The sequence below is a fragment of the Lycium barbarum genome, chromosome 3 (genome assembly GCF_019175385.1).
Source record: "Lycium barbarum isolate Lr01 chromosome 3, ASM1917538v2, whole genome shotgun sequence".
Taxonomy (NCBI): domain Eukaryota; kingdom Viridiplantae; phylum Streptophyta; class Magnoliopsida; order Solanales; family Solanaceae; genus Lycium; species Lycium barbarum.
The window spans coordinates 111,871,538-111,899,371 of NC_083339.1; the positions used below are offsets into that span (position 1 = coordinate 111,871,538).

Genomic DNA, 27,834 nt, shown 5'->3' on the forward strand with positions numbered 1-27,834 from the left:
TCATCACGACATCTCACTCAAGTCATAATGCAATGCAATGCAATAATGGTATGAATACGATGTCATGCCATGCTATGCGAATGAGATGTACACATATACTCCAGACGGAAATATCGACGTCTCGGCAGCACAACCCAGTGTGACTCGTGAAGTCTGAGTGCCACCTATCCCGGATCTTTGCCAAACAGACAGACGGGGCCCTGACTAATTGCTCACAGGGGGGGTCCCACCGGCACCACTCTGGGGGACCCGCGGAGCCCATGTACTATAATCGAATTCGGGATAACATCGGAAACGGTCATGCAATAACGATGCCCGAACATACCATCGGATATCGGCCTCCTCACAATCACTCGAAAGAGTTGTCAAATATTAGTTTCATAAATCAACGATTCCGGAATTGAACCTTGGATATCGGCCTCTTCACAATCACTCAAGTAAAAGGGTTTATTAAGTGTCAGTTTCATATAAACAACGATTCCGGAATGGATCTTCGGACATCGGCCTTTTCCATAATCACTCAAGTAAAAGAGTTTATTAAATATCAGTTTCACTCAATCAACGATACCATATCATCACCGAGTATTGGCCATGCATGATAATTATGAGAAGATGTGTGCAATGCATATATCAATCATCAACAAACAAGCTCAATATCATAAGTACCTCAACGGGCACGCCAATAATGCATCACATCACAATACCAACAGTGGGTATGCCAACATATATAATCAAGTACCAACAGCGGATACGCCAATAATATATCAATAATCTCAAGTACCAACAGCGGGTACACCAATAATATATGAAGTACAAATACCACCAACGGGTATGTCAACCCTATCCAAATCAGGACGATAAGCGACTTTCGTTATCTACCAACTAAACATGGCATCAAGCCAACACAATTTAACAATCAAATACACATAACGGGGTGGCTAGTCCCAACACACATCAGGGCCCAACCTAAATCAATGTCCATCCCAACTTCACACCCGACGGTTCACATGCTGTCTCCGACATCATAATCTAAATATGTGATTCACTATACTAAGTCTCACCAAAGGTAAACCATAACCTACCTGGACTGCCAACACCAACAAGTCACTCTATCGCCTTGCCCTTTTTCTGAAGTTCAGAACCAAAGTAGTCTAAGCATAATCTAATTCTAAGTTAGAAATCATGAATAATGATATTAATATTACTATGATATCAATTAGGTCCATTTTAACCCTAGAAATTGGAGAAACGGGCCCACAAGGGCGAAACGGGAAATTCACGGGTGAAATACCAAATTGAATCCTAGTTAATCATAACCCCATCATTAATTGTTGATTTAGCTCAAGAATTATCCCCAAATATGATTTTAGTAAAAAACCCCAAATTGGGTATGAACCCTAATTCTCCAAATCCGAAATTCAACCTTAAAAGTGAAAGATATATGATCACTAAGCTTAGATTCGTCATATTTTAGTATTACCATCATCAATTTTATCAATTATAATCCTAGGGATAAACCTTCCAAAACCCTTCTTCAAATTCTACTTCTAAGGGATTAAAAAAGGAAGGGATGATTCTAAGATGTTAATGATTAAAGAGAAGTAAGTGATTAGACCAAGCTTTATCTCCAAGAAATTCCTCAATTTATCCCCAAGAGCAGCCTTCCCAAGCTCCAATATCGAGTTATGACATAATGAGGGTCTAAGTCTTATTTTAAGACACATTTAATGAAATTCCCCAACCCCGTGACCGCCACGGTGAAGGAATTGCCGCTACAGCGGGGCCACTGCGGCGGCTGGGACACCGCTACAGCGGTGAGGCCCAATTACTCATGACAGTCCCAGCGGTCACTACACCGCGATAGCGGTACCGCTGGGGCGGCTCTGTTGCTGCCGTTGCGGGCACCAGACACCAGAAATCCCCATGTTTTTCTAAGTCTTCCATCGAATTTTCGGGTTATTCCCGAGGCCATCTGCTCATACCCCAACCACCTAAACTTATACATATGCTACGAACGCACTCGTGGTCTCGAAATTTCCAACGGAGGTCTCGTTGATCGAGTCAACCGTCGGAGCCTACTTGTTATTTCCCATCCAAAGTCCCGAGATGCACCAAAAATGCATTGGGAAACGAACCAATCATACATACCAGTTCTAAATAATCATCCGGACCTCTCGGAGTCGACGAACTCCGAAAGAGGTCTGTTTGCCCAAAAGTCAACCTCGGGTCAAAAATGAGTCAATCACTGCTCGGAAGTGGTGAAAGTGCGAAAAGAGCCCTAACGACCAAACAGGTCATTACAACAAGAGCTTCTATGATACAAGGAATAGACCGAAAATAAAATGATAACACAACTTCTGTCTGGAATGAGATACACAAAAGCTGCCGGAGGATATCTACCGCTGCAACATAAAGAGCCCTCCAACCAATTACCTGAAAACACACCTACACTCCGGAGGGAATGTTGCTGCAACATAAAGAGCCCTCCAAGAAATTATCTGAAAACATACCTACACTCCGAAGGGAATGTAGCAAGAGTAGTATCAGTACACCACACGTACTGAAAAGCATCATAAGCCGATCAAGATTAGTTCACGCAACATAATATGAAATTATGCAGAAGAAACATGTGTTAATTAACGATTACAATTATTTGCTATTCCCATTAAATAACAACGCATCATGAAATCACTCAGAGCCCCTCTATTAATATCACTTACTTAATCACATAATAAGGAATAACATAACCCAATGAGTCACCTATTTCGTAGACTCTCAGACATTCATAACTTGAAAATAAGAAATTGGGACAACTCGTCATACCGCTTTGTCCTATCGTAACTGATTACATTCCCCAATTATTCCCACAACACAACGAACTTATTAATTAACCTACAGAGGCAATAGTAATACGATTCTAGACAGCCCTCAGCTCTATCTACTTATAGATTATTCCTTCTAACAATTATCAACAACCCATGAACAACGGAACACCCAATTTAATGTATTCCATTTTTTTGGTCCTTCCTAACGTAAACATTAAATGCAAGAGAAGCCACAATTACTTTACTACGAAGGTATCCAACTCTTAAAATCTCAAAAGTGAGTCATACCTTAATATGATTTCATAAGACTCACGCACACTATCAAACATGATATATATATATATATGCAAAAAGGAAATAATCACGAAAGTGCAATGAAATAAATGTAGTCTCTCACCAACCATGTACACACATGCTAAATGGTAATTTTTTTCCCAAATAGCCATGACCTGCTGGGGACCCATGGTGTCCACGTACTACTCGTTCCGGAACGAACCTCTGACCACGAGTTCACAACAAGGCTACATCGTCACCTCCTGCCAAATGTGCCTTACGTAGATGCATATGGTCCATCTTCAATTATTATCAGTATTATCCATCACAACATATTATTAACAATTTCCATTACGAGCTAATATCCACAATGTCTTAGTCAAACATAATCAACACATAAAACACGAAGTGATTCCAGAATCAATGATGTACCAATCGAATTACCACAAGTCATACTAGAACTCAATATTAAGCATGCATACCCACAACAGAAATTACTATAGTAAAGTACGTGTCACCTAACATATCGTAATCCAACTTATACTAAGACCAATTTACAACCGCATCACACCCCACCCTTAGACCTTCCATGATTACACATGAACACTAATATCCCTCTTAGAACAATTAGCTAAGTTTCTAACTACTGCAGTCCTTTTTAATGCTAACAATGTCAACCTATCGTATGTCCAACCGAACCTCTTGTCCGATGATCTAATCATGCTTTATCCCGTCAATCCTACACCATATATACATTTCACTAATCAAAGTCTAACTCAAGTAAACCATAACCTACCTCGACGCCGAGAAGCTACCATGAAGGGTGTGATGACATGTTGGGCACAACCTTCATTTGAGGTGGGTTCGTTTAGTGGTGCAGCTGGCGCCGATGGGTTTGGCCCGGATGAAATTAAGAAGTACATGGCCACCTAGACCAAGATGCAGGATTTGGTGGATGTTCTCCAGAGTGTGTATAGTTCCTTGGCTGAGGCCTATGGGGAGCTCCGCATGGATCTTGATGCGGAGAAGAAGAAAAATAGGGCTCGGGATAAGCTATTTGCTCGGATATGGAAGGGCACCAAGAGGATATTGAAGACAGTGAAACCGCGGTCTAGGCTCCTTAAGGTGACCAAGGACGATGCCAAACAGTTCTCCTTCTTGAGCAAGTCTGGCCTAAACACTGACGTCTCTAGCAGCTCGAGTACCAGTAGCGGTGAGGTGTCCAGCAAACCGAGGAACCTATGATCCCCCATTTTAGCATGCTATCTCAGCCCGCGTAGGGCTTCCTTTCAGATATTATTTCCTTTCGTTTTGTGTTTGTGTTTTGGATGTTTGGACAACTTTCATTTCTATTATTTCTCATGATCTGTTGAATATTTGTGTTTGGATGGTTTTGTAAGACAATTTCCCTCGTAGGGATAGATGTTTTATGTAAGTTTATGTTTAGGATATTGATGTTTTGCTTGGTTTTTGGTCGAATTGCACAGGTTTGAAAAATGTGGGAGTAGGTCTTTTTGCTACTGGTTGGCCTTCACTGCAGCGGACGTTTTGTCGCTGCAGCGGTCTCGTCATAGCGAGACATGGTTCGTGCCAGTGAGGCAAAGAGAAACTATAGGTCTGCCACAGTAGATACTCATGTCGTGGAGATGAACTCGCTACAGCGGGACTTATACTGCTGCAGCGAAGAGACTGACACAGTGGGCCAGGGAATGCCCATTTAAAAATTTCGTAAAGTACGGGGAAAACTAGATATTTTACACACATTCTTCTACTCACGCACATACACGTTTGTAATCGGACACTATGGCTACTTACATTATATATCGGCAAATACCAATTTGACTCACCAAGATACCAATTGGAATCATCTAGATACCAATTTTACTCAACTTGAATTTCAAGAGACCGAGACAACACGATAGGAATGAAAGAAGAGAGAGTTCCTAGATGCCCTAATAGCCTCGCGTGGATGGGTATGGTCGTCGACATACCATTTCACGAGACTCTACTAGACACAACTCTTGTACATTGTGAGATCGGTAACCTAGGCTTTGATACCAACTGTCACGACCCAAATTACGGATTGCGTGGGTACCTACCACGAAAGTGCGTGCAACCTTCTCCAACCGCGTTGCTGGGCCGAAGTTTGGACCGAGAACTTTAAGAATTTTACGGACACAAAGACAAGGCTTACACCACAATCATACATGCTAGCTTTGAGTAACACGTTCATATACGGGAAGAATTTCTTTTTACGTATTGTAAACAAGAACGATATGTGGAGGCTTACCTTGGCGAAGTTTTTTGGGCGCCCTATCCAAGAACCCTCGCAGAAGTCGTCTTAGAATAAGATTTTGGAGAAAAGTGGGACAAAATCCCAAAAATAAGGCATTTATAGCAGTCTGGCCCATGCTCCTCCGCTACAGCGGTGTTTCTCTAAAACCTTATTCTAAGCCGACTTCTACGAGGGTTCTTGGATAGGGCGTCAAAAAAACTTCGCCAAGGTAAGCCTCCAAACATCGTTCTTGTTTACAATTCGTAAAATAAATTCTTCCTGTAGATGAACTTGTTCCTCAAAGCTAGAGTGTATGATTGTGGTGTAACCCTTGTCCTTGTGTCTGTAAAATTCCTAGAGTTCTCGGTCAAAGCTTTGGTCCAGCAACACGGTTGGAGAAGGTTGCATGCACTTTCGTGGTAGGTGCCTGCGCGATCCGTAATTTGAGTTGTGACAATAACCTACAAGTAAAACACTATAAAGGTCCACAATACTTTGAGTTATACATAAATCATCAAGAATTTAAGAGTTCAAATATAAATGAGAGACAGACAGAGAAATGTTCAAATTTAGAAGGAAAATTCATTAAGGTGTAGGTGATATAGTCATGGTTATAAAATATAAGAGATAAAAAAATAACAATTATACTCGCAAGAGAAGATCTAAGATCATTTGGATGTAAAAAACACTACTAGAAATTAAATTTAAAAGACAGTAGGTTCATTGCTCCCAGAGTCCTGGATAATGCATATCTATTAAAAAATTATTTATCAACCATATCTAAGATTGGTATGAACTCACGTTTTTAACTCTAAATTAAGATGAAATCATTTATATATGTAATTTAATCAATATATACAACAATTGTTTGTATATAATTTTTTTATCTCTTCTATCTCGAATAAAATTTCAAAAAGGTCATTGTTGACACCTAATTTTTGACCTCCCATAATTTATTTTAATTATTCAGGGTCCTTGAATGATAAATAAAATGAGCTATGACTCTTAAAGGGTTTTAATAATTTTTATATAAGTTTTCAGGTCAATATTTTACTCCTTTAAATTGATAAAGAGATTTTTATGACATCATAAATTATTTAGAAATTAATTGGTATCTTTGTGACATTTATGGAACATTTTATTAGAATTAATCAAGTGCAAAATAATTTTGAATAATTGTTTATTTAATTGTTAAATTGTCAAACGTCAAAATTAAATAATAATTTATTCCCTTAAACCCAAGGAACTTGAGTAATTGAAAGAATTGATGATTTTACCCTCTCAATCTTTAATCCTGTGTGTTCGCATAATTGTTTTGAAATTAATAAATTGTTTTTAGTATTAAATTAGGTTAATTAAATCAATTAGAGGGTCATCATTGCAAATTGGTTTTAATTACTAATTGTTTACATTATGGCCACAATTGAATCAACCAATTCATGGTTTAAAACAATTGAGGTCATTTTTGCAATTTTAGCCCCCTAGTGACTTTAATTAAAATGTCCAAATCCATTGGCTCAAATTAATTGAGGCTGTTAATGTAATTTGATATTAATTGGTTAATTAGGTTAAGTAGAGTTATAATCAATTAGAATTAAGTCAATTAAGCCTATTTGAAAAGTAAGCCCGTTTATATGATTAGCCGTATTTTTAAAATTAATTAGTAGGTTAATTACGTCTTAAATTGGTTATAATTAGAATATTATGGTCAGCTATCAATATTTTAATTTTCACCCATCTTTTATTTTACCCATTTTCCCCTTTATGTACGTTTATATGCTTAATGTACGTGTATATACGTATATAATATATAGGACCCCTTTCTTTTTCTTTAAATTACGGACCGAGCCCAGTCCATTAAATTGGACTAACCCAGCCCAACGCTCACATTAGGCTAAGAGGGGGTAACACCCCTCACCATTCTCATTTTTCCTCACACCAAACGACCCCTACGCTCTCCTCTCTTTCCTTTTCTGTGTAAAACCCTAGCGCCGTCTTGACTCTCTCTCTCTCTCATGCCAAGAATGGCAATGGTACAGAAAGTTCTTGCAGCTTTGGTACAACCAAAAGCATGAAAAAATTAATGTTTCAACATTTTTTCACTCGGATCCGTCCAAACACGTATAAATCTTCTCCTGTTTCACTTTTTCTTTTAGTTTTCTTGAATCATAACACGAATTTTGCATCTTTGTTGTTATAATGGGACTGTACGAACTCGATTACTATTGGTTCACTAGGGTTTGGTTTGGACCGACCTAGAATGGGTCAGATCCAACTGCACATGTTTATCTTTGTAAATCTTAGCCGTTAATTTCATAGTATTATGTTTTGCATCTAAAAAATCTCTTGGTACCGAATCGTTTGTTTGGATCTTTGAATGAACTTTGGCCCAACCCTCTCACAAGAGGGACAGAGACAGACGGGAAAAAAAGAGAGAGAAAGGAGGATAAAAATGAAAAAAAAAAGGTGGAAAAATCACGGAAAATGCTTGAGTTTTAAGTTAAACTTGAAATTTAAGCTTGTTAGTATAATTTTAGACTTAAACCCATAAAAGTTTGAGTCTCCCAGTTCTAAATTTTTTTGTTTTTACTTTTGTTTTTGTGGCTGAGTTCTGGGATTGGAAGCATTAAGGCTCCAAATTCAACTCTAGATCCGGCTGCACACAAAAAAGGTAACATTTTATCTTGTTATTCCTCTTCTTGTATTTTCTTTTGTTTAGCTTTAACTGATAGTGATCTGTCTAAGTTAGGAGACTTTGCTGATATGAGTTATGTTAATTAAAGGTTATCATGTTGTCATTTTCTTTCCTTGCTTAGTTTAACTATTAGTAATGGTTTGCTTAGTTTGGGAATGCTGTTAATAGGAATAGTGCTTAGTTGAATACATTTTGTGATCACTTTCCTGGAATCCTCTTTGTTTAGTTGAAAAAATGATTTGTTGGTGTTGCTAATGTGAATATGCTTAGCTTACTTAAGTTGATATCCTGGTATTGTTATGTTAGTCTGTTGTTATCTGTGATAAATATGTGACCATGATCAATCAGTAACATTTTACCAATTGAGTTTTAAATGTAATTCTGCTTGGTTTAACTCTATCAATGCAATAATTCATCCTTTGTCTTGATCACTTATTGGAGTAGATTAAATTTAGAGAATAGAGGGAAAAATTGCTAAATGAGCTTGAGTCTAGAAAGGGTCTGAACCAATTATGGGACTATAGGGTGGAAGGTGTGGACTAAATATAGGTCATTGATTATTAATGATGGCAATTCTTTTGAGTCATGATCGAGCCCAGTGAAGAAATGGAAGCTAATATATATTAAATGCATAGAAGGCCTAGCCACGGGTGAAAATGGCCAACTAGGGGTTTGGTACGCCCCCTAGCCTGTCCTCGTCTCTTTTATTTTTATTTCATGCTCTCTTTTATTTGTGAGTTTGTTGTATTTGTACTTGTAACAACTTGTAAAAATCTCATAATTTATTGGAATTCTTATTGTTTGAACTAGTGTCTTAGGACAACGGTTCCTGTGTCGTTTAGATTGACTTTAGGTCCCCATAAGGATTTTCAAAAAAAGAAAAAAAAAACGAACTTGGCAGAACTATTTTTCTCAAATAAAAACGAAAGGCACGAAGCTCATTTTTGGTACAAGTAAAAGGAAGCTCTAAGCGTTAAATATATTTTTTCAAACCGGCTTTAAGCCTTAAAACCAAAGGATGAAAGTAAATGTTTCGGATTAGATCCAAGTAACAAAGAGTTTTCTGTAAGTTTTGGACTAAATACCCACTCCTTTCTTTCAAAAAACGATTTAGGATGAGATGGTCTAAATCCAGTCTTCAAAAAATGATGACCAGCGGGTCTGGGTCAAGCCCAGAAAACATATTTATTTTACAAATTCTGATCTAATCTTTAAAAAACTTAGCATTAATATCTTGTATCCGGAATTTGATAATAAAACCGTTCTTTAAGCAGAGTGTTTATGAAACAATAAAAGCGTTCGTAATTATGGAGCTTTAGAATGAGGCATTCTACATGTGCTAAACGATTGACCTGAAGCCAAGTATGGATCGAGCATGAACTAAACTACACCCAACTTATAAAATCAAAACGATGCTTTGATATTTTTATAAACAAAAAATATGCTACCCTTATATGTAAAAGGAAACTATTTATATCTGGATATTATAAATCCCCACCTCAGTGCCCTACATATAGAGGGGATATACCAATTCTTTTCAAAAAAATCAAATGATATGTAATAAATGACAGATATTATAAATGCGGGAATAAGCACTAAATAAATGGTTCATGCAAATGCTCACATGTTGAAATACGAAGGTCAACCGTATAGTACGGATTCTTAATATTAGGGTGTCTAACACCTTCCCTAGGGGATCACTGGAATTCTTATCTAGAACTTTGAATTATGAAAGATTTTTTGCGATGTCTGAATAAATCCTTCAAAATTAGTTTTTCTAATTTCTTAAAAATTAGGTCGCGGTTCTTTTAAAACAAAGTCCAAAAGAGCACCAACGAGTTCGAAGTAGCTTTTCGAGCGCTAATTCTGCCGTTCGAAGTAGCTTTTCGAGCGCTAATTCTGCCTGCGAAATGCGAACCGTTACAGTCATCCCTATACCATTAATAATAATTAAAACTTGAAATTTAATATATTTGAATTTGAAAACTAAAAAGGATCTTTATTTTTATTTTATTTTTATATTAAGGTGTTAGAGAAGGTTTGTTTCAGATAATTATTACACTTTTAGCACCGCAAGAAACGAGGACAAATTCACTAATTTTTTTTATATCACCAAGGCTCCAACAATTAATTAACTGGTGTATACTTGGGAATTTAGTGAACCGGGTAACCGTCACGTCGAAGGTCAACATGAATACCGAATACAACTAATCTTCTTGCTTATTAGAGTGCTTAAGATTTTACAATTGATGTCTTAAGTGAATCTACTTGATCTTTTAGAGCATATTAATGGATACTCCTTTCGTTTCATTTTACTAGATTTAGTTTAGCTGGACTCATACTTTAAGAAAATTAGCTTGAATCTTGTGATCCTTATAACTTGGGCAAATAATGATTTTAGACCCTGTGTTATAGGTTTATTCAGTTTTGATCCTTATATAATTTGACTTAGCATAATTAACTTTTAATTTATATAAACATGCGATTTTGATCTTTAAAACTAATGGAAGTTAAATATTTAATGGAATCATCAATTTTAAAACTATAGAAAATTTAGAAAAAATTAGAAGTGAAGGTCAGTTTGTTCATAAGGTTAACTTGCATTGTCAAGCACGATAATGAGATTGTTTACCAACCCAAGTTTCTAGTTTCTTCACCATAACCGACCTCATCTTCATCATTTTGGTCTCCACCTCCAACACCTCTCCCTCAGTCGTCACCACTCGTCTTCACTCAGCGTAGTTTTCTTCCATTGATTCTTCCAATACCCATTTCGTACCAAAGTTTGATATTACTACCTACATAGAAGGGACAATTGAACTCCCAATTTAACTTTGATTAGGGGCATTTTAATTAGGATTTTCACTTTAGTGATTGCATCATCAGCTTGTACAGCTAGATTTAGGTGCTGCAATTTTCTTTGATAGTCAGAAAAACAATTTTTTTTTTCATAATTACTACACCGGTCCTTACAGTTAACCAGCTGTTATGAGGGCATTTCAGATATTTAACTTTTTTTTTTTTTGCATGCTGCAGATTGTACATCATGAATGAAATATAGAACACGTTGATTTAATTATATAAAGTGGGTCTGTTTTTGCAACTATTTCTCTTGGCCATTGGGTTGAGCAGTTAAAGTTCTCTGGGGCCACAACTCCCATGCCAGTTGTATTTGGAATTTTTACTCATTGTAGCTTCTTTTAAGACCTAATTATTAATATTAACTACCTTTTTATTTAATTATATTTAGTAGCTAATCAACTTTTCTAAATTACAATTGGTAGCTATATCAAAAATACATACCCAAATATATATATATATATATTTCTTTTTTTTCCAATCACTACCCATTTCATATTTTTCATTTTTCAAAACCCTAAAAAATCTCTCCCCTTCTCTCAACCACCACCACCACCACCACGGCCGCGCCGCCCCTCTCTCTCTCTTCTCCCTCTCCCTCTGTGCTCACCCCTTTTTTTTTTTTTTCACTCTATCCGGTGATCGGCGGCAGACGGCGATGGCACAGATCTGGCCGTGTGTATTTTTGGTGGCGGCAACGATTTTGAGATGGCGGTGGAGAAGATGACGTGGAGGTGGAGAGATTAGGGTTTTTTATGGCGGTGGAGATTTTTTAGGGGTTTTCCTCTTTCAAATTTGAGTTTCGTGGACGGGGTGAGGTGGTACTCGAGTTCTTGATTTTATCAATGCTGGGTTGTAAGGCATTGCTTAAGAAGTAGGTACTAGTGGCATTCTATCCTTCTGGTTCAGATGAAGCTTTTCCTTGATTTCTAGGCTTAGTTGCTTTTGCCTTGTGCTATTGTGGAATTGTTGAGTGATGACTTGAATATGCAGTACATTGTAACTGGAAAGAATTTTCATTTTGTAGGAGGTTTGTGAAATTGTTAGTGCAGATGAGAATTGCATTTCACTAAAGTGAATTCTGTACTTTTGCGTCATTGACCAAGTGCTGATTTAGCTGTTTGAAGTCACCCTTTAGTTTTGTCGGACGCTATAATCAGATACAAATACATTCAAAAAATTTACATCTCACAAATATACTGTTTTTGAATGTATTTATCTTTGTATTTTTTGAGAGTATTTTTGAGTGTATTTTGTTAATAGCCAAACACACTATTTTTGAATATATTTGTCATGTATTTGAATTTTTTTGTCTTGTATCTGAATGTATTTGTTGAAATCCATTCAAATACATGAAAATTTGAATGTATTTGGCTTCATATGTAGTTGGAATGTACACAATGTATTTGAAATACATCAAAGAAATACATATAAAAAGCCACTGAAAAACATCAAAAATAAAAAATAAAATCACTAAAATACATCCAAAAAAAAAAAAAAATCACTGAAATGCATAAAAAAAAAAGACACAGAAATACATTATAGCAAAAAAAAAAAAAAAACTGAAATATATCAAATAAAAAAAATCACTAAAATACATCAAAAAATAATATTAATATCTAATTTAATAGCTCCACCATTAAAGACTAAAATTGAGGATCCTATTTTTTTTTTTTTTTACCGTATTCTCATGTATTTGTTGGCAACAAATACACGAGAAAACATACACTATTTTGCCAAAATGTAGCTACAGGTGGTAATATTTAAAATAGTAGCTACAAATGGTAGGAAGCTACAATAAGATAGTAAAAAATGATACAAACATGGGTCCCACACAAAGTTGCTTTTTCTTGTTTTCTTTTTGCTGAAGGCAACACTCTCAATTGCCTTTTTTTTTTTCCAATTCATTTGGCTGCCTACTTTGATGAGTAAAGAAGATAAAGTAGTAGTATACTATTGGAACGTGTATACACTTTCTTTTTATTTTTATCTAAGCATTAATAATTAACTTAAATAAAAAACAAACAATTATTAAATGATGTTAATAATAATTACTAAATGAAAGTGTATATTGGTAAGGGCAAATTAGTCAAAATGTGATTTTTCTTACATTTAATGATAAATATTTTCAATAAGTTGTTACAAAGAAATCAGAATAAGGAAATTGGGTATAATATTATAAACCACAAGGGAGATTAGCGTTACAAAGTGCCGGTCCTTGAGATTATCCCTTATTTTCTTTTATTATCAATTTCTTGTAATATTTCTTTTTTCGATTGACAATACAACTAATTTACTTATTCTTTCGAGATACGATTCTTTCATCTTACTTAAAATTTTACTAATCTTAATTCTGAAATTCTTTGTTTAGTTGGCCTTAAACTTATCAGTATATTCATTGCCCTTTAAAGTAACGATCATGAGAAAAGTTGAATTTATAAGGACGCTAACACACATCAAGCTTATACACATAAAGCATTGCATGACAATAAAGTAAAATGATTATTTTGAATGTGTATTGGGTAGAAAATCGGCTCGGGTTCGTATATGAGATTGGGTGCTCGGGGTGGTCAGAGGATCCTCACAGCTGTAACCCACTCCTACCAACTCTAGTCACATCCATTGTTCTAGATCAGAGAGCCACTAACTATGCTAACGTTGGGGGAAACCTCATGTCACATCATATATATGTTAGGGTGGAAAAGCCTTGTTTTGGTTTTTCATATAGATAGATCATCATGTAGGCTAAGGCATCTTCACTTCCTCTTCTGTAACTGTAATGACTCGTTTAGTCGTTATTGAAATCCTCCTCAAACCCCGTACAAAAGTCAAGCTTCGTATTATAAAAGGCTAGGTTAATTAAAATGTCTCGCGTAAAATTAAAATGGGAGTCAAATTTGTAGAAGTCAAAACTGTGGGCCCAGGGTCAAGACCCTTCACCGCGGTAGCCCAGTTACTGCAGCAGCAGGTCCGTTGCAGCGGGAAGCCCACCGCTGTAGTGAAGGAGTGTGGGCCAGATCCCTATAAATGTCTTATTTCAGGATTTTGTCCCACTTTTCTCGAAAACCTTAATCTAAGACGATTTCTGTGAGGGTTCTTGGATAGGGCACCCCAAAAACATCACCAAGGTAAGCCTCCAAACATCATTCCTGATTACAATTCATAAAAGAAATACTTCTCATAGATAAAACTTTTCCCTCAAAGTTAGTAAAAGAGAAATACGTGATGCATGTATGATTGTTGTGTAACTCTTGTACTCATATTCGTAAATTCCTAGGGTTCTGGATCAAGCTTCAGTTCAGCAACCCGGTAGGAGAAGGTTGCACGCACGTTCGTGGTAGCTGCTCGGCATCGAGGTAGGTTACAGTTTACTTGAGTTAGACTTTGATTAGTGAAACCTATATATGACGTAAAATTGACGGGAGAAAGCATGATTAGGTTTTCGGAGAAGGAGTTTGGTTGGACATACGATAGGTTGATATTGTTGCATTAAAAAGGGTTGTAGCAGTGAGAAACTTAGCTAATTCTTCTAAGAGAGATATTAGTGTTGCATGTATTATCATGGAAGGTCTAGAAGAGTTGGGCTTGATGCAATGATAAATTGGTCTTTGTATAGGATGGAAAAACTATAAAAAATGTTGTTACAAGGGACGTATTTTCTACCCCACACTTAAATCATGCTTTGCCCTCGAAGCATATAGATGAAAAAAATTTAAAAACCAAAGGCAAGAAATACTCCCTGTGGCCCTTTAGGGCCTAGTCGTCATCCTCATCAGACTTAGCCTCGCCATCAGAAGGCTCGACATCTTCTTCTTCCTCATCGTTAGCATCCTGTGCTTGAGATTCGTCTTTACTACCGTCCTCCATCTCGGCTGTTATGAGGTCAGCGGAGTAAAAATCCTCATCAGCTGGCAGCCTGCCCTTTTCCCCAACGAGAACTCGTGAGTAAGTAGTGTGAGGGCACTCCGCAAACACACTAAAGAGGTTTAATTCAAATTGCTCACTAGCAATCATCACAATCTTGTAGATTTGTGCCAACACAGTAGACTGAGCCGATCTTTCTTGGGTTGGAGTCAAATTGAGCATAGTGCACTGTTCGGGGGACTTGACATTAGAGATGTCGATCATATTATCCGGGCACTCAAGCACTCTGTTATGCGGACTCTCCAAGTGAGGTGCCAACTTCCTTAAGTAGGCAGTGAGGGTATTCCCAAACTCAGCCTGAGGGACTTGCCTTCTCTAATGTGCTGCATTTCCCTTAGCATCCAATAGCCAATGTTGACAGGTTGCCCCATCAAGAAGAAGTATACAATGGCTACTCTCTCCTTTAGCACAGTCGTGAAATGGTCAAGTGGCATGATACGGTAGTTGAGTAACCTGAGCCACACTCGGGCCTCCTTCAGAAAATCACCCATCAGCATTGTCTTGTGCAACCTGGGGTTCTCTCTATATCTGGCCCACTTGGCCTTGGAATCTTTCCCACATAAAGTCTCCCGAATGGCCTTGTAGTCAAGCCTTTTAATGAATTCCAGCAATGGTCCAATGGGGAATTCAGGGACCCCTAAATGTGCACACAAGGTGGAGGCTGTTAGCGGCACATACTCACCCCTTACTTTGACCGATGGCTGCATCTCACTGTTCTCTGTTCTGGCCAACTCTAGATTTGCATACATCTCCAACACCATGTCAATGTTCACGGGCCCCGAATTCTCAAAGACACCCTGCCAGCCCATTATCATTATTTGATTGTAGATCCCTCGAAATTTTTTCTTCAAGGCCACTTTGTTAACGGGCCTTTCATGAATGTACCCATCCTTCAAAGGGAACTCTTTGTACCATTTTTCCGCATCCCCAAACATTATAAGATAGGGACGAGGCCTCAGAGGAGACGCCCGAGGAACGGGGACTACCGGTTGCTTGCTATTGCGGGTTGTTGCCCCTTTCTTGGTGGCAATGGCCTTGCCCCCTCTGGGTCTCTTTGATCCTTGTGAGGAGCCCACCTCATCAACCTTGCCTTTTCCTTTGGTCACCATTTTACCTGTAGATATTCAAAATACAACCATCCAATGTCGTTAGCAAATTTAGCCCTTCACGACCCCACACATATTGTACACTAACACTTCACCTTATCGTCCGCAAGTTAAGCCCAAGTGTGGGATCACCCCACACTTACTATAAACTATGGTGCAAAAAATATGAAACAAAGAAGTTAATTAATCTTGAGACTAAAGCGAGCAAAATTAATGAAACCAAAGAAAAAAAACAAAAAAACACTATCTTACAAAACAAGAAAAATCATGTTTGAGGACCTAGGGTGGTGGTTCACCCTTCGCTTTTAGTGCCTTTTCGACCTGTGGGTGTTCACGGAAATTCCCTATGATTTTTGATGTTGTTTCAAGTTTATTTGCTACTCAAGACTTCACAAAAATCACAAGAAACTTGATTGAGGAGTTTTATCAAACAACTTGTGGGCATCGAACTATCCCTTGAAGTTTTGCAACAATGTAGGGTTAAAAACCATCCCTTATGTTTGGGAATCATTGTTCTAGCATCCAACACCCATTGCAAACACAACAATATCAAACCTCCACCCAAATTCACCCAACCCTATAAACCTTAGTTTAACAATCTCCCACATCAACACAAAGGGGAAAAAGGGAATGGGATTTCATTAGTGAAGGCACACGAAATCTTACCTTGTGTTGTGATGTGAGATGATTTACACCACCTTCCTTAGAGTTGAAAGGGATTGGGAGAGGGGTTTTAGAATTTGGGTTCGAGTGAGAGTGTTTTGTAGAGAGAGGGTGAAAGTTTGTGAGAAGTGGGGGTTATTGGGGGGTCATCCGTGTTTTATTCTTTTAAAAGAATTTGAATCGGGTCGACCTATGCGTTGGCCATGCGTCGCATGACTAGCGCACAACACCTCCCCTCCCTTTTGAACTTTATGCTTAGAAAATTTTTGCTCTGAGTACCAATCATGCGCTGGCCATGCGACGCATGACCAGCGCACAAAACACCCATTTCTGAATCTTTTACTTAGCCAATTTTTTGGCTCTGAGTGCAGACCATGAAACGCATGACTAGCGCACATAACACCCCTTTCTGAATTTTTTACTTTGCCAAATTTTTGGCTTGCTTACCTGTTGTGCGATGCCCATGCGACGCATAGGGGGAACACACACAAACCTGGATCTCGATTCTTACTGTTTTGCATTCGTTTTGAGTTCCCGTGCCTTCGTTCGCCCTGCAACATGAACAAACATGACATATATGCTACAAAAGTTGGGTTTCTCCCAACCAGCGCCTTAGTTAAGGTCGTGGCACGACACTTTTTGTACTATTCTTTTATTTTGAATTGTTACATTACAAACTCGGGTTGCCTCCTGAGAAGCGCTTGAGTTAACATCGCGACACGATGCAGATCCTTTTCTACTCATCATTAAGGAGCACTTCCTTCTTCTCCTTGTTAAAGTTACCACCCAAATATCGCTTGAGACTCTGCCCATTCACCAAGAACTTGCGCACCCCATCCATGGTTTGTATCTCAACTGCACCATGGGGTGTGATTCTAGTCACTACAAATGGTCCAGACCAACGGGACTTAAGCTTTTCCGGAAACAACCTCAGCCTCGAGTTAAAGTGTAGTACCTGCTGCTCTGGCACGAACTCACGATGTTGGATATGCTTGTCTTTCCATCTCTTAGTCTTCTCTTTGTATAACTTTGCATTCTCATACGCCCCCAGTCTGAATTCATCAAGCTCGTGTAATTGGAGCAACCTCTTCTCTCCCGCCAGATTCATATCAAGATTGAGCTTTTTGATTGCCCAATATGCTTTATGTTCTAATTCAACCGGCAGATGGCACGCTTTCCCATAAACTAACCTGTAAGAGACGCTCCGATGGGAGTTTTATATGCTGTGCGATACGCCCACAAGGTGTCATCCAACTTCATTGATCAGTCCTTCCTCTGAGCATTCACAGTTTTCTCTAAGATTTGCTTCACTTCTCTATTCGAGACCTCTACTTGTCCGCTTGTCTTTGGGTAGTAAGTTGTAGAGACTTTATGCTTCACCCTATACTTTGCTAGAAGGTTCTTCAACAAACTGTTTTAGAAGTGAGCACCACCGTCACTAATCATCGCTCGTGGGTTCCAAACCTTGCGATATGTTCTTTCGCACAAAATTCACCACCACCTTCGTATCATTGGTTGGAAGAGGGACTGCCTCTACCCATTTTGAAACATAGTCGACAACAAGTAGAATGTACTTGTTACCGAAGGATGGTCGGAAGGGACCCATGAAATTGATGCCCCAGACGTCAAATATCTCTACTTCCAATATGTTTGTCAAAGGCATCTCGTGCCTTTTCGAGATGTTTCCCGTTCGTTGACATCTGTCGCAACTTCTAGCAAATGCATGAGCATCTTTGAAAAGAGGGGGCCAATAGAAGCCAGATTGTAATACCTTAGCCGCCGTACGATCACCCTGAAAGTGCCCCCCGTATGAGGAAGAATGACAACTCTCCAACACTTGACTCACCTCGGTCTATGGAATGCATCTCCGCATAACTGATCGGTCCCTTGCTTGAATAAATACGGCTCATCCCATATGTAAAACCGGGAGTCATGATACAACTTCTTTCTCTGCTGTGAGGTGGCTTCTAGGGGGTACACCCCACTTACTATCAAGTTCACAATATCAGCATACCATGGGACTTTGGCAGCAGGAATGACAAATAGCTGCTCATTAGGGAACGACTCTCGAATTTGGACATCCTCCATAAAATGATTATGGTTGTCCAATCTAGACAAGTGGTCTGCGACTTGGTTCTCAGCTCCCTTACGATCCTTAATCTCAATATCAAATTCCTACAAAAAGAGAATCCACTGAATCATCCTGGGTTTAACGTCCTTCTTGCTGAACAAGTAGCGAATGGCTGCGTGGTCTATATAGACAATAACATGCGTCTCAACAAGATAGGACCGAAACTTATAAAACGCATAAACCAAAGCTAGCAGCTCCTTCTCTGTTACAGTGTAATTCATTTGGGCAGCATCTAACATCTTGCTAGCATAGTAGATAGAATGAAAAACTTTCTGTCGTCGCTGTCCCAACACAACCCCCACAACATTGTCATTTGCATCACACATCAACTCGAATGGAAAGTTCCAGTCAGGTGCAATGATTATTGGTGCAGTTACTCTTTAGACCTTCAAAGGCCTTAATACAAGCATCATCAAATAGGAATTTCACCTCTTTTTCAAGTAACCTGCACATCGGACTCGAGATCTTCGAGAAATCCTTTATGAAGCGTCTGTAAATCCTGCATGCCCGAGGAAACTGAGCACACCCTTGACTGATACGGGGGGTGGCAACTTCTCAATGACTTCCACTTTAGCACGATCAACCTCCTGCCCTCTCTTTGAAATTTTGTGCCCAAGGACGATGCCTTCTCGGACCATAAAGTGACATTTTTCCCAATTTAAGACCAGGTTAGTCTCTTCACATCTTGCAAGTACTCGGTCTAGATTCTTCAAGCAAACCTCAAAAGAGTTCCCGAATACCAAAAAATCATCCATGAACACTTTTACGAAGTCCTTAACCATCTCTGAAAAGATAGCCATCATACACCTTTAGAAAGTTGCGGGTGCGTTACACAACCCAAATGACATGCGTTTGAAAGCATATGTACCATATGGGCATGTAATGTGGTCTTCTCCTGATCCTCCGGAGCAATAGCTATCTGATTGTAGCCAGAAAAGCCATCTAGAAAACAATAAAACTCTTGCTCGGCTAACCTATCTAGCATTTGATCAATGAAGAGGATGGGATAGTGATTCTTTCTGGTTGCCTCGTTCAATTTGCGATAATCCATGCAAATTCTCCATCCAGTGATTGTTCTAGTAGGAATGAGCTCATTTTTGTCATTTGTCACAACTGTCATCCCTCCTTTCTTCGGGACACATTGCACCGGGCTCACCCACCTGCTATCCGAAATGGGAAAAATAATGCCAGAATCTAACCACTTGATTACCTCTTTATTGAAAACCTCCTTCATCGCAGGATTCAGACTCCGTTGATGTTGTGCGCTAGGCTTATGATCATCCTCCATGAGTATCTTATGCATACATAGCGCGGGGGCTAATCCCCTGAATATCAAATATCTGCCACCCTAATGCCCTTTTGTGAGACTTCAATACTTCCAGACAAATATTAACCTCTTCGGTGGTTAACTCTGCTGCCAATATCACTGGCAAGGTATCACCCTCGCCTAAGAATGCATATTTTAGATGGGCGGGCAAGGGCTTCAATTCTAACTTCGAAGGCTCTTTAATTGATAACTTTGGAGTTACTCCCATTTTTCTGTCTAAAGGCTCAAACTCGCCTGCACGAATATAAATACTCGCCATATCCAGAATCTGCACCATCTCAAACGCCGCCAAGTCACCAAAAGTATAATCACCCACCAAGGCTCTTTATAATGGATCATGAGAAGTGATGAGTGGCCTTCGTGTATCATCATTTAGAACAGTAATGGCGGACAACTCCTCATAGATTGCATGCATTTTCAGAGCTTGGTATACATTGAAGACTTCAACTTTATCATGCACTCTCATGGTGAGCTGCCCAACAGCTACATCAATAAGTGCTCTCCCTGTGGTCAAGAATGGACGCCCCAAAATAAACGGGATGTCCTGGTCTGGCTCGAAGTCCAAAATCACGAAGTCTGTAGGAATTATCAACGACCCCACTTGCACTAATACATCTTCAATAATGCCTTCGGGTCTTGCTAACGATCTGTCAGCCAGCTGAAGAATTATAGTGGTTGGTCTTGGTACTCCCAAACCTAGCTTCCTGAAGATAGATGAAGGCATCAAATTTATACTTGCACCAAGATCACATAGTGCTCGAGCAACAACCTGCTTCCCAATAGAAATCTCAATCGTGAAACTTCTGGGATCTTTCAATTTAGTTGGTAACCTGTTTTGAATCTGCGAAGTGCACTCCTCAGTAAGTGCAACAGTGGCATACTATGTGAATCGGCTCTTGTTTGCAACAATATCTTTGATGTACTTTGCGTACTTTGGAATACCCTGCAGCATATCAACCAATAGGACATTCACGTATACCTGCTTAAGCAAATCAAGAAACTTCTTGTAAGTAGCCTCTTCTTTCTGTCTTGACAGACTTTGAGGGAATAGAGGTGGTGGCTTTGCAACCACGGGTTGTGGCTGCTTTGCCACTGGTGTCTTGACTACCCTCTCTTCTTCAATCATCTCCTCGGTAATCTTCTCTTTTTCAGCTTCTACTCGATTGGTTTTTTTCGGAGCCACTTCCTCTAATTCTCTCCCATTTCGAAGAGTCACATCATTACAAGGCTTGTTATTCACATCCGTATCACTTGGCAGTCCTCCATGTGGTCTAGTATTTTATGCACCAGCTATCTGTCCCATCTGCCTCTCTAAATTTCGCACAGCCAAATTGCGATTCTGATTATCTGCTATCAACTTCTGCTGGTCTATCATCATGTTCTGCATATCACCCATCATCTTTTTCATCATCTCTTCCATACTGTTCGTGGATGCTTGAGGAGCAGGTGCTGGTTGATAGTTCTGTTTTTGATTTCTTGGGTTGTCACTCCACCTGAAATTCGGGTGATTCCTCCAATTTGGGTTGTAGGAATTTCCGTATTGATTGTTGTGTCCTTTCCCCTTGCTTGCATTACCCACAAAGTATAAGGATGCAAGATTTGCAGGGCATTCATCACCAAAGAGGAGAGAGAAAGGACCAATTGAAGTCTCCGGTGACCAACCATAGTCCCTAGATGCGTTTAGACACTTTCTTTACCTGCTCCCAAAGACATCTCCTCTCAAATATCAGGTTTGAGGCCTTGGACGAGATAAAAGGCCTCAAACATTTCTTTATTACTAAAAGGGATCTGAAGAATTGGTTATTTCCAATTACGTAAATCAATAGTTCAAACCGCACTCAAAGGTAGGGCATTTCCCATTTTTATAGGAACTTTTGTATTAGAAACACTGTCGTGACCTTCTCCACAGACTTCACAAAAAACGATGGCTTGTTGCACTGCATGCACCTGTGGTTGAGCCTGCGCGGCGGTTAACTTCTTGATTTCAGTGGGCATGAAATCAAGTTGTGCTGATGGTGTTGTAAAATTATCTACTTTAAAAATACTCGGTGCCTTCCTAACTGAACTGCTAGCTGCATCATCCTGCCAGTCTGGAGTGCTTTGAGTAAATCTGTTCAATAGTGTGAATAGTTCTTCATAACTTAGATCAAGAGTCTGCCCTCTTCCAGTAGTGTCTAGTGATGACTTATGTTGGGCATCCAGACTCTCAATAAATGTATGTGCCAGAACTTCATTCGTCTGATGGTGGTGAGGACAATCTCTGAGAAGACCCTTAAACCTCTCCCACGCTTGACATAGATTTTCTCCATTTTTCTGCCTGAATGACGTGATCTCCCTTCGGAGGCGAGCTGTCTTTACTGGTGGAAAGAACCTTGTCAAGAATTTCGTCGCCAAGTCATCCCACATAGTGATAGAATTGGCGGGCTCTGCTAATAACCAGTTACTTGCATTCCCCAATAGGGAGAAGGGGAACAGTGTCAGCCGCACATATTCTTTAGTGACCCTTCCAGTAGCAAAGGTATCGACAATCTGCAGAAAAGTATGGATGTGACGCTGAGGATCCTCGCGTGACATTCCTGTGAATTGCCCACTAGAGTGAAGTAGTTGAATCATAGGATGCTTCAGCTCAAAGTGCCCTTCGATGGTGGGCTTGACAATGCTTGAAGTGACATCCGCCACACGAGGCACTGCAACCTCTCTCACTTTCGCTGGTTGATCATCAGCCATGACCACAGGTAACTCTGCTACAGCCTGCGGGTTCTGCAATAAATTCAAATTTCTCCTGTGCCGATTGAAAGTACGTTCAGTCTCAGGATCGAATTCCTCAAGATTGTTTTGACTCGCAGTCCTTCGCATTCGAGTAAAGTACCTGCAATCAAGTAGCAACTAAGATCAAGATGTTAATACTTGGATAAATAAAGCAATACAATTTATTATGGCAAAAATAATTGATTTCTAGGTCCCCGACAACGACGCCAAAAACTTGTTGCGTCCAAATGCATACGCAAGTGTACGTGATCGTACAAGTAATCTAGTGATTATATAAAATCGGATGTCGAACTACAGAGACTTATGACCAATACTTTCAACATTAGCGTAACATTAGCGTAACAAAAATCCTACAATCAACATTAGCGTAACAAAAATCCAACCAAACCATGCCCATAATAACATCAAAATCTAGCATTTCCAACTCGATTAAATCAACTACGGTATGTCGACCACACACCACAATCATACAATTTTTATACACTTGTCTAGCTATAATGGGGTCACCAACTGGAGTAGACACTTTAAAAGATTTGATTTGTTCGGGTTTCACCCCAATACGACCAGCAACATAAGGAGTGATATATGACAAGGTAGAGCCCGAATCAACTAGTGCATAAACATCATAAGAAGATACTGTCAATATACCTGTAACAACGTCAAGAGAGGACTCAACATCCTGTCGTCCGGCCAATGCATAAATACGGGGTTGAGGGCCACTCAAACTAGATACTCCCCCTCTACCCCTACCACGATCTGCTGAAGTCTGGGGAGTCTGCCCTACAGGGCGCACGGACGAAGAAGACCTGGCTACTGATCCTGTGGGCTGAACCCCCCTCCATCGTGCATCGAGGGACAATCATGCATCATATGCCTAGTCTGTCCGCAAGCATAACAAACATCTGAGCCTTGGCGACACGGACCCGAAAGTTAACTTCTGCACTGGCTACACCGTGGGACCGGTAGTCTCCGATAACTAGGATCTCCTCCAAACTGGGAACTCAAAACGCTCGAGTTCTGACCCTGTCCTGAATAAATTGGGCGTTCAAATATCCTACCCGCAAACTGAGGGGGTGCACTAATAGCCGACTGGCCTGAATATCTAGAATATGACTGCCTCTGACCCCCTCTATACTCGCTACTAGCACTAACAGATCTAACCCTCTTACTCTGCCCTCTGTCAACATTACGCTCATCTTGGTGCAGTCGCTGCTGCTCTTCTAAATTCTGGGCATGGGCCTGTATGCGGGAAATGTCCGCCCCTTCCTGAAGTGAGGCTGTCAAACAATCTTTGAACAAATGTGGCCCTAAGCCACTTACAAATTGATGCACTCTGTCTCCCATATCGGCTACCATAGTCGGAGTATATCTAGCCAATGAATTAAAGTGAAAGTTGTACTCTCAAGCACTCATATTCCCTTGTTTTAGATTCAAGAATTGATCAGCTCTGGCCCGACGAACCTCGGGTGGCAAATAATGACGAAAGAAAGCATTCACAACTCTTGCCAAACCGGAAGAGATGCATTTTCCCCTCTTCAAGAAATCCAATTATTGTACCAAAGAACCGCCCCATCACGGAGCCTATAGGATGCCAACTCTACGGACTCAGTATCTGAAGCATGGATGATCCTCACCATTCTCAACATCTTATCTATAAAGCATTGCGAGTTTTCATCCGGCTTTGACCCGAAAAATGCCGGAGGATTCAAGCTCATCAAATCTCGGGCTCTTATACTAACCGCTCTATCACTTGGGCCCGTACTCTGTCGATGAGCCTGAGCGGCAACCAACTGAGTCAATAACTGAATGGCCTCGGTCATCTGTTGACCCAAAGCACCCGGTGGAGGGACTGGAGATATAGGAGCTGCAGCAGAGACCCCTTCTCCCTCTTCTAGAATAAGCGGAGTGTGAGAAGTATGTGATAGAGCCTCATTATGGGATTCACATTCTTCTATATTCATTGATGGCTCCATTTCAATCTGCCTTTCTGTCATAGCCTTTCCCTTTTGCGTAGCGGTTGCCTTCCTCTTTACCAGCATCGCTGAAATCATAACGCACAATTAGAAAGGGGAGAGATCTTATATTATAGCTCTGTCGCACGATCTATTAAAGAAGAAACATGGTCATTATTCCTAAATGCCCCGCAACCTCTTGTTTATAAGTGGCGCGTTTCACACCCGTAAACAAAACTATACTGGACACGGCTCGTAGACATACCCTAGGACGGAACTGCTCTGATACCACTTTTGTCACGACCCGACTACGGGGCCAGGACGGGTGCCCCGAGCTAACCACCGAGCACCGCTTATCATGCTAGCCATCATACTCAATTTAACCAAACACAGCTCTCAAAGTAAACTTACTATTAAATGATCATTACTCATCTTCCGAAATATGCGTATATACGTAAGCCCTTGAGGCTACAAAATGATATACAAAATATACACTGAGAGGGCAAATAACATCAATTACCCACACATATGTATCTACGAGCCTCTACTAGAGAGCTGAACCATAAAGACGGGACAGGACCCCGCCATGCCCAAATTTGTACACAAACGATTATACCGATAGCGGCAACTCCGGAGTAGTGGATTGCTCCTGTGTATGCTGATATGACTCCTAAGGATCCGCACCGTCTCCCTGTTTACCTGTGGGCATGAACATAGCGTCCATGAAAAAAAGAACGTCAATTCGAACAATGTACTGAGTATGTAAATCATATATGATAACATGATAAGTAAATATAGAAAACATAAGAAAAAAAGTATAACTACAACTGCCAGCCTCTTGAGGCGGAATCACGAATGCTCACTTTTACCTTTAAAACACATCACACATACGTACATAAATTGTTTGAATCAAATAGTTTCATTAGCTCGCGTCCGGGTTAATCATCTCACGCCGCCCACTGGTGGTGTCTGCCCATTCCATATAGACATGGTGTAATAAGCCGCCCGCCTTAGCGGTGCTCACCGGCCATCTAGGCACTGTGTAATAATCATAATCTATAAGCCGCCCGCCTTAGCGGTGCTGCTCAGCCATCTAGGCACGGTGTAATCATCATCATTTACTTAACCTGAAGCATGTATAAGAGCTCAAGTAATGGCTGTAACTCTATCAGAGTGACGTAAGGCCGATAACCTCCGATTATATTATGGAATAATCATAATCGTCATGTCTCACCTAGAAGGAACTAGCTTATAAGGAGAGACTACCAACAATGAATAACATCAAGGAATCATGTAAAAATCATGAACATCATAATACCATCATATCATGAGCTTTAAAATCTCTGGACATAGATTCATCATTATCATTATCATATTCATAACACATCTCTTAGCCCTATCTCATGAGAAGCTCTTAGTAATCATAGGCTTGAAATTTCAAAATGTAAGAGAGTCATGGAACGATAGAGGAGATCATGTGTCACTCCCCAAAACCCACCCTAGACATGAACGGTATCCGACCTCATGAACAACAGCGGAAGAACCTAAAAGCTGCACAATAATACTTGAACCCGCCAGGTTCGATAATCACCTCCAACAGTTTATAAAATAATTTTAAATAAGTCACGATGTAAGAATAAATCCAACGGAATTCTTTATTATCATAAAACTTAGTTGAAACGTATCACATGCCAAGAGTTAAACAACTCGACAACTACCACAAAATGTGCACTATAGAGCTTGTAAGATAAAGAATGAATGTCTAACACATCAGGACACAACCCAGAAAAAAGCTAAAATAATAAACAAATGAAATGAGGGTGTCCCACTAATGATCATGTGGGCTCACCAACTCAGCAGCAACCGCAAGTCCTTCCTAAACGCCTGAAGTGTCAAGAACCTGCTCTTCTCCGTTACCTAACATATCATCAAAGACAACAATGACATGCATGAGTACTTCGTACTCAGTGAGTGCCTCGGGGACAATAAGTAATACGAAAATAAGATATAATAAATACATAAAGAAATCAGTTCTGAAAAGATAGTATAAAACAGTTTTTCCCACTTTGTGATTCTTAATATCATTTGTTAAACAGTTTACAAAGCCATATCAAAATCCAAGTTTCAATTATGCTTTAAATCAGTCAGACATAAATATCAGTTCCATAACAAAGATGGATATCACAATCGCCCACATAGGCCCAACTCAATATCAACAACACTGCGTAGTATACCGAAATATGGATTCACGGTAGCTACTCTTCCTCCCGAATAGCAAGGCAATTAATACACTCCAGGTAGCGAACCTAGAAGTGACCACTTTTCCCCCCCGAATGGCAACACAATTAATACACTAGGATCCATAGTGGCTACTCTTCCTCCTGAATAGCAAGGCAAAACACAAAACCAGTTTTCAATGAAACCAAGTCAACAATGGTTTTTCAAGTTCATTATGCCCGTCTGAAAGAATGTGTATTTCAAAGAATGCCTTGCAAACAATTATCATATCAAATGTGTATTTCAAAGAATGCCTTGCAAACAATTATCATATCATGCAACTTATAAGGTTTATACATTCTATGTTTAATGTGGGCTTGTCCCCTCACGCACATTAATCATTAATCAAAACATGTGATAGATTTCAAGAGTGTAAAACCAATTCATCATATCATTCAAAACATGCTTTTATAAAGAATCAATCTTTCAAGAGAGTTTGCAAAAGAGACATATAAATTACCTTTATATTCAAAAAGGATTTTATTTTTAAGAGACATACAAACCACAACCAAAGAGTTCATAAAAACTGATCGAAAGAGTATGTTCAAAAGTGACATGCCTTAAATCTGTTAAAAAGCTACCAAATGGATTTTCAAGGTTCGACAATCACACTACAATGGTTTTAGATGAGAAAGATTAGAACATGAATAGTTTCTTGAAGTTTTCTTGGAATTTCGAAAACTAGGGTTTTCATTAACATAGCTAAAACCCTAGTTTTCGCATAATCTCATGCTTTCACGGAAGAACATGGCGTGTGG

The 27,834-nt window shown here is 39.5% G+C and overlaps 1 protein-coding gene, 1 long non-coding RNA gene and 1 pseudogene across 2 annotated transcripts; 2 read left to right on the top strand and 1 right to left on the bottom strand.

Annotated features, from left to right (window-relative positions):
- The first annotated feature begins 7,257 nt into the window (after positions 1-7,257).
- LOC132631827 (uncharacterized) lies at positions 7,258-12,296 on the top strand. Its single transcript, XR_009579078.1, has 2 exons — positions 7,258-8,044; positions 11,580-12,296. It is a non-coding gene; the product is annotated as an uncharacterized LOC132631827 (long non-coding RNA).
- An 8,107-nt stretch (positions 12,297-20,403) lies between these two features.
- LOC132631138 (uncharacterized) lies at positions 20,404-21,204 on the bottom strand. Its single transcript, XM_060346738.1, has 2 exons — positions 21,058-21,204; positions 20,404-20,919 (listed from the first exon to the last, which is right to left on the bottom strand). Exons 1-2 carry the CDS (start codon positions 21,202-21,204, stop codon positions 20,404-20,406), a joined length of 663 nt encoding a protein of 220 aa, XP_060202721.1.
- Positions 21,205-22,323: 1,119 nt separating this feature from the next.
- On the top strand, positions 22,324-22,417 carry LOC132634409 (small nucleolar RNA R71; annotated as a pseudogene).
- The last annotated feature ends 5,417 nt before the right edge of the window (positions 22,418-27,834 follow it).